Below are 7,013 nucleotides of genomic sequence, written 5' to 3'. Positions count from 1 at the left end.
TTGAGCTCGTTGTAAGCCCAAGATTATAGTCCGTCTTGGAAGTAAAATAACTTGTCTTTCTCCTGTAAATCGGGTAACTCCAGCATCAAGGCGGTGAACTCTGCTACGTAATCTTTAATAGACCCGACATGTTTCAATCCTCGGAGTTTCTTCATGGCAACGTCTTAGCATTATGGGGGCAGAATTGTTTCTTGAGTTATCTATTAAACTCGTCCCAAGTGTCTATGACATATAAGCCTTTTTCAATGTCGCCATGCTTCTGCCTCCACCATAGTGCCACATTTTCACTCAAGTACAGAACGGCGGTGTCTATTTTGTACTTGTCATCCTTTACTCCGATAGCATTGAAATAACATTCTAGGGACCAGAAAAATTCCTCGAGTAGTTTAGGATCACGCTTATCTCCATATTTCGAGGGCTTAGGTGCTTCTGTGTGTGGCGTCATCTTCGTAATAGATCCTCCGGCTATCGCTGCTTTGCATAGCTTCACCTCATCTTCTAGAGTGCTTATCTTCTCACAGAACTCATTCCGCAGGGTGTTGACAAGTCCAAGGACTTCTTCCTTGAGGACACCGATGGTCTCCTTTAATCCATCGCTCGTATCACTTATCTCTGCAACGAACTGATCGATGGTATCCTTCCATTCAAGGATCTTACCGACGTTAATCTCTGTCCTTGTAAGCTTGTTTTCTAAGCTTGCCAAGGCATCTATTGATTGGTCCCTCTTCTTGGACTTCCTTCCTCTCTCTTCGACGACAGGGGGTAGGTTTGCTACTTCATTACTTCCTGCTTCCGTAGCCATGATCTCTTGCTTGTACGAACCTGGCTCTGATACCACGTGTCACGGGTCGACTCAATCACCGTGGGCCACTTAGTGTAACTTCGACTAAGTCAGGCTACAACACTTCCTTAGAGATGAATAAACGATTAAGTGAGCAAGAGAATAAGGCTTTCGAGTTTCTACAAACGAAAGAGAACTTCTATTATAAGAGCTCGAGAGAATACAAGGAAACTTTCCGATGGTTTGGAGCAAATGAGCTCCTCCCTATTTATACTTGTCCTTCCCCCCCTTGGGAAGTTTCTAGATATTACTACATTAGTCCTATATTCTTGACTAATCTAGAATATTCTACCAAGTTACATATATTTACAAGTCTTCATGAAATGTTCTAAATCATTCTTCGATGTCCTAGAGAAATCTAAGACGTTCTAGGGTCTAATGTGCTATACTTGTAAGTTCTCCCATTTTCTTGAGTACTCTGGAAGAGTCTAGAATCTCGATCGTGACACCGGTATCTTTAACTCCCCTTAATATATTTTCCTTAACTTTAACAATAGATGTTTCCTCTCTCACATTTTCATTAAATTAATTAGTCTTCTTGATTTGGTGTTTCAAAGGAAGGCAAAATGATAACTGCTAGTGGAGCAAGTACCATGGACTTGGTCTTTATACTTTGTCTTCATGGGTAAGGAGTATTTCATCAAAATTTCAGTCCACTTGTTTAAAAGACTTGGTTTTTTTTTTTTTTAATCGAAACTTCAAGTCAATTGCTGGTTTTCCACATGGTAAACCATCTTAATTTATTCATATTTCCTTGATGCTGTAAAAACACAAATAATCATGTGAAAGCTTATGTTATACCTTGATAGCTTTCTTCAAGTGGGTTATTTCCATTGATTCAGAGATACAACTTTACCGATTGGTCCAACAGTAGACTCATCCTAAGGTCAACTTCATGGTCTAATATTTCTGTCGGTAAAAAAGTACATAACGTTTTTATATGATGATGTGATATTGGAAATTTAAGAAAAAATTGTGTAACTTCTAAAAATGTCTTATTCGTCGGTTTGGATTATGCCATTATAATGAGTTGAAAAGTATGAGACGTCGCATAAATGGGAACCACATATAATTTTCCAAATGATATTTTGGCGTTAGAAAAGGGTTAAGGATGATTGGAGGAGAAGAGAAGGGTGACTCAAAAGTCTTGAAGGTCTTTTTCATAAAGAAGAAAATTACAAAAGTGATTGGATAATGGATATCTATCCTTTTGGCATTCACGTTGGTGCAATTAGCTGAGTCTTTGAGTGAGGAAGCTTATTAAATGTTTACGTAAGACCTCACATCGTTCAGCCCAACTGTTCCAAAGAGCAAAGACTTCCTTTACAGAACACATACACCTAGAAAACACGTACAATGGAGTCTCAAGAACACAGGTGATATATATAGTAAGTGTCTAACTACCAGACATTTGAAATGATTATCGTATTCTTTTTTGCGTCACTTCTTCTCTCATGTCTACCTGTCCTTCACTCTGCTACAAACCACAACACTTCCATTCCTATCTGCCCAAAAAGTTTCACTTGCCCAAATTTGGAACCATTTAGTTACCCGTTTTATAACGCCAATGACACAAAGTGTGGGTTGATTAAGGTCAATTGTACTTCAAATGGTACAAATCTGGAATTCAGAGGAGAATTATATGAGGTTGGCGGCAACTATAGATCTCATTCTCGTCCATCCGTCCTGGTCCTTGTCCTTAACAAAAAGTTTGAAAAACTTGTAAATGATAAAAAGTGTGAGGCACTTGAGTATAATTTCACTTCTCCAAGTCCTCTTATGTATTCTAGTTCAATCACACCTTTCACCAATATCTACAAATGCAGCAACAATACCAATCATGCTGAGGAAATGGTTGCTTATTTTAACCAATCTACTTACAATAGATACAGCAAATGCAAACCATACAATTTCTATTATAAGTATAACATAAGTGATACAACATTTCCAAGTGACCTCCCACCTACATGTGAAGTAATACGGCTACCTGTGAAACTGCAATGGAATACCACTAGAGTACCCGACAAAACCAACATATTTTCCGTTCTCAGTTTTCAATTCTCTATTACATTTGAATTGTCAAGTTCCTGCGATAAATGTCGCAAGAAAGACGGACAATGTCATGCCCCCAATGGACAGTTTCAGTGTTTAGGCGTCAAAAAAGGTACTCACACCTTTTTTTTTCTCTATTTCGGGGTATACCTGAGTTGATAGGTCTAAACATATATAACTTATCTTTTGTTGTTTTCTTGCTACAGAAAACCCACTCGGAAAACTGAAACATATCCCAGGTAACTTACCTCTTTCATCCAATGCATTACTACTGAATATATAAATGCATACACACAGAATTTTACCTGAAGGTGATATATTTTCATGCTCTAGTTCTTGCTGGATCTGCTTTCATCATCATCCTCTTTATTGTCATCTCCATAATCTGGTGTCGGTACAAGAACAGCCCTTTTTCCTATTTTTCATCAAAGGGCAAATCACCACATGTTGAAGATGGTAGTATTTTCTTCGGTGTCTCTGTTTTCTCCTATACGGAACTGGAAGATGCCACCCAGAATTTTGATCCTTCTCTGGAACTAGGGAATGGAGGTTTTGGAGCTGTTTACTATGGTAAACTCCAAGATGGGAGAGAAGTTGCAGTGAAGAGACTTTACGAGCACAGCTACAAACGAGTCCAACAATTTGTGAATGAGATTAGAATCCTCACCAGATTACGCCACCCCAACCTTGTGGTGCTCTATGGTTGCACCTCTCGACAAAGCCATGAACTTCTCCTTGTGTATGAATACATCTCCAATGGCACTGTTGCAGATCACCTCCATGGCAAGCAAGCAAATTCAAGCTTGCTGACATGGCCGTTGAGGATGAACATAGCCATCGAAACTGCCAGAGCGTTAGTGTACCTTCATGCCTCTGAAATCATCCACCGAGATGTCAAGACATGTAACATTCTTCTTGATCAGAATTTCAGTGCCAAGGTAGCAGATTTTGGGCTCTCAAGGCTCTTACCGAATGATGTCACTCATGTGTCTACAGCTCCTCAGGGAACCCCAGGATACGTGGATCCCCAATATCACCATTGTTACCAATTAACGGATAAGAGTGATGTTTACAGCTTTGGAGTGGTCTTGATTGAACTAATATCATCCATGGTGGCTGTCGATTTAAGCAGGTCACAAGATGAGATTAGTTTGGCTGATCTAGCTTTGAACAGGATACAACGATGTGCGTTAGATCAATTGATAGACCCGGATCTAGGATCCGATTCAGATGCTGAAATCATGAGGATGATAACATCAGTGGCAGAGTTGGCTTTTCAGTGTTTACAGTATTATTCAGAAATGAGGCCTACGATGAGTGAGGTGTTGGATGTGTTGGAGGATATCCAAGCCCCAGGGAGAATTGATTCTATAAAACCGCCAACACCGTCTGAAACCAGTGATAAGACGGTTTTGTTGAAAGACTTCCTGCCTTCGCCAGTCTCCGTCACCGGTGAATGGCATAGCGAAAGCACCGTGTCAACTACACTAAGCATTAGATAGATTCCCAGTGAAGAGTCGTATCAGAACAAAGGATCATCATGTATATTCAGGAACACAATATGGTTTCTGTTCTATTTCTCTCCATCGTTTCTATGCCCTAAATATGAAAGTTTTCATGTTATCAGCAACCGGAATGTAAATAATATTAAGATGCATCATTTGTTGGGTTCAAAGATACTTTTATTCTGAAAAGAAAGATCTTACACATTTAGATGCTGGTTGTTTTTTTCTAAAACAACTCCAATCCATTTATTGTTGCGCCGCGCATTAATTGGCTATTCGCAACTGTTTGTTTTTAGAAGACTTTTGACTTAAAAATTGTTATGCATGTGCTGCGTGGCGCAGCAGTAGACCAATTGCTTCAAACATCTTCACATTTTATTTTAACTTACTGCAGCAGTCTGCAGACGTTAAAAAACAAACGAATTTTTTATTAAATATTGCAGCCATTTGGTCCACCTCTTCTGTTACAGAGGGTTGCAGAGGTGGTTTGCAGACTTCATGTATTTTCGCTTCGAAAAAAACAAACAACACCTTAATATTACAAAGAAAAAACAAGCCTCTATGCTAACACTCAATTTTATTTTGAAACCACATAAAGATCTTACACACTCGATACAAAAAAAACAAGCTTCTAGGCTAATACTCATTCTAAGTATTACTCTCTTAACACTCTGTTTTGCGGTGTCTTACACATGATGTCACAGGCTTAGAGGCTTAGAGCTTATATTTATAGCTAAACCAACCACTATAACTAATGTTACACTTTATTGTGTTCACCATGTGTATAAGAAGTTTCCTTTGTTAAAAAGTGGCTTTGTTGAATTTGAACTCACGATCTATTCCATAGTTGAGTCTATAGTTAATGGCTCCTTTCACATATTGTAAGATGCGTTTCACAACTTGGAAATGTAAAGTGGTCGGTTACTCCATGAAACAACTTGCAATTCCAACAAAAAATGACAGGTCGAGTGTGAGTCGAGTGCCTCAAATAACCCACCACTCGACTACATTTGAATGGGTCGCCTTTTTAGCTAAATTCATCCTTCTTGACCTTTAGGTTCCATTGGTGATTTGTTGGATTGCAATCAAGCAACCCAAATTTCTCTAAAATCTTCTTTATATAAGCTGTTAGTTATAAAGATATTCTTCACTTCTTTTACGGTACTTTGATTCCAAGGTAGTAAGAAAATAAATTAATATTGCCAACACTCCATACAAGGAAACTCTAGAACTAAACATAAAGTTTAAAATACTATAAGAGTATTTTGTGATACTATGGAACTATGCAAGTAGGCTTTTTATGTGTCTTTCATACTATTATTCTTGTACAGTTGACATAAACAGGCATGTAATTAAAAATGTTCTAATTCAATAACATCTTTAAACCTTATGGCAGAAAAATGCACCAAAAAAGTCAAACAGGAACAAAAACAACACCCAAAAACTCTACCACCGCCACCACCACCATAGATGGACACTGCCATTTTTCAAGCTACTGTAACAGCCGTTGTGACTGCTACTATGACTTAAATAAGCACGAATAGTGCCAGTGGAACGGGAGGTGGTACAAGTAATACTAACCAAGGAAATAGCCAGGGGCAACCAAGGGAATGCTCATATAAAGACTTCACAAATTGTAAACCAAAATCTTTCGATGGCACCTGAGGTGTCATTTCTCTGACATGCTGGTTCGAGAAAACAAAGTCGGTGTTTGAAATCTGCGCATGCCCAGAGGGAAGCAAAGTCAAATTTGCAGCCTGCACTTTCGCTGATAGAGCACTCTCCTGGTGGAATGACTATGTCAAATCATTGACTCTCCCAGTAGCCAACGCCTTGAGCTGGGAAGACTTGAAAATTCTGATGTTAGCAGAATACTACTTGAGGGGCTAGGTACAAAAGCTAGAGCAAGAGCAAGAGCTTTGGAACCTTACCATGAAGGATTCTGACATCGCAGCCTATACTACCAAGTTTAGTGACCTAGCAGTACTATGTTCCGGGATGGTCACCTTGGAAAGTAAGAAGGTAGAATGATACATCTGGGGACTTTCCCCCCAGATTCAAGGAAATGTGATAGCTGCAAACCTATCTACCTTTGACAGTGCCAAATGCTTGGCACAAACACTTGTGGATCATGGGGCTTTATGACAGCTACTCCTGAGCAAACCAAAGGAAGTGAGAGTAAGAGGAAATTTTGGAACAAGAAGAAGGGCCAACCGACATAAGAGCCCGCAAAGAAACAACAAACGGTGGCAGTCCACGATGCTACTGTCCCTGACACTCCAACACCCACCAAACCATATGTTGGAACTCTCCCAAAGTGTAACAAGTGAAACTTCCATCACACCGGAGTCTACCAATAAATGTACTGCAACAATTGCAAAAAGAAGGGGTATACTGCCCGATTCTGTAGGACATCGGCATAGCAAAACACCCAAGCCACTAATCTCGGAGTGAGACAGGCTTGCTACGGATGTGGTGAAACAGGGCATTTCATGAGGGACTGCCCAAAAGCGAGGAATGCTGGAGGTGTTGGAAGAGTTTTAACAATTGGGCATGAGGAAGTCGTGAATGATCCTACTGTGGTTACCAGTACGTTCTTCCTCAATAACTCATAT

At 39.6% G+C, this 7,013-nt stretch overlaps 1 protein-coding gene across 1 annotated transcript; it reads left to right on the top strand.

Moving 5' to 3' along the window:
- Positions 1-2,021: 2,021 nt before the first annotated feature.
- Positions 2,022-4,606, top strand: LOC111914825 (LEAF RUST 10 DISEASE-RESISTANCE LOCUS RECEPTOR-LIKE PROTEIN KINASE-like 1.1). Its single transcript, XM_023910530.3, has 3 exons — positions 2,022-3,005; positions 3,100-3,132; positions 3,227-4,606. The coding sequence occupies exons 1-3, from the start codon at positions 2,258-2,260 to the stop codon at positions 4,393-4,395; spliced, it is 1,950 nt and encodes a 649-aa protein (XP_023766298.1). The 5' UTR covers positions 2,022-2,257; the 3' UTR covers positions 4,396-4,606.
- The last annotated feature ends 2,407 nt before the right edge of the window (positions 4,607-7,013 follow it).

This window comes from Lactuca sativa, chromosome 3, assembly GCF_002870075.4.
Source record: "Lactuca sativa cultivar Salinas chromosome 3, Lsat_Salinas_v11, whole genome shotgun sequence".
NCBI lineage: Eukaryota > Viridiplantae > Streptophyta > Magnoliopsida > Asterales > Asteraceae > Lactuca > Lactuca sativa.
Note: the sequence above shows the minus strand (reverse complement) of the source record. Positions and strands in the feature narration are given on the sequence as shown.

Bases quoted from the DNA above. Each gene is read 5' to 3' on its own strand.
- LOC111914825 (XM_023910530.3), top strand. From the start codon at position 2,258: ATGATTATCGTATTCTTTTTTGCGTCACTTCTTCTCTCATGTCTACCT. The intron at 3,006-3,099 runs GTACTCACACCT...TTCTTGCTACAG, and splicing joins GTGTTTAGGCGTCAAAAAAG to AAAACCCACTCGGAAAACTG. The intron at 3,133-3,226 runs GTAACTTACCTC...TTCATGCTCTAG, and splicing joins AAAACTGAAACATATCCCAG to TTCTTGCTGGATCTGCTTTC.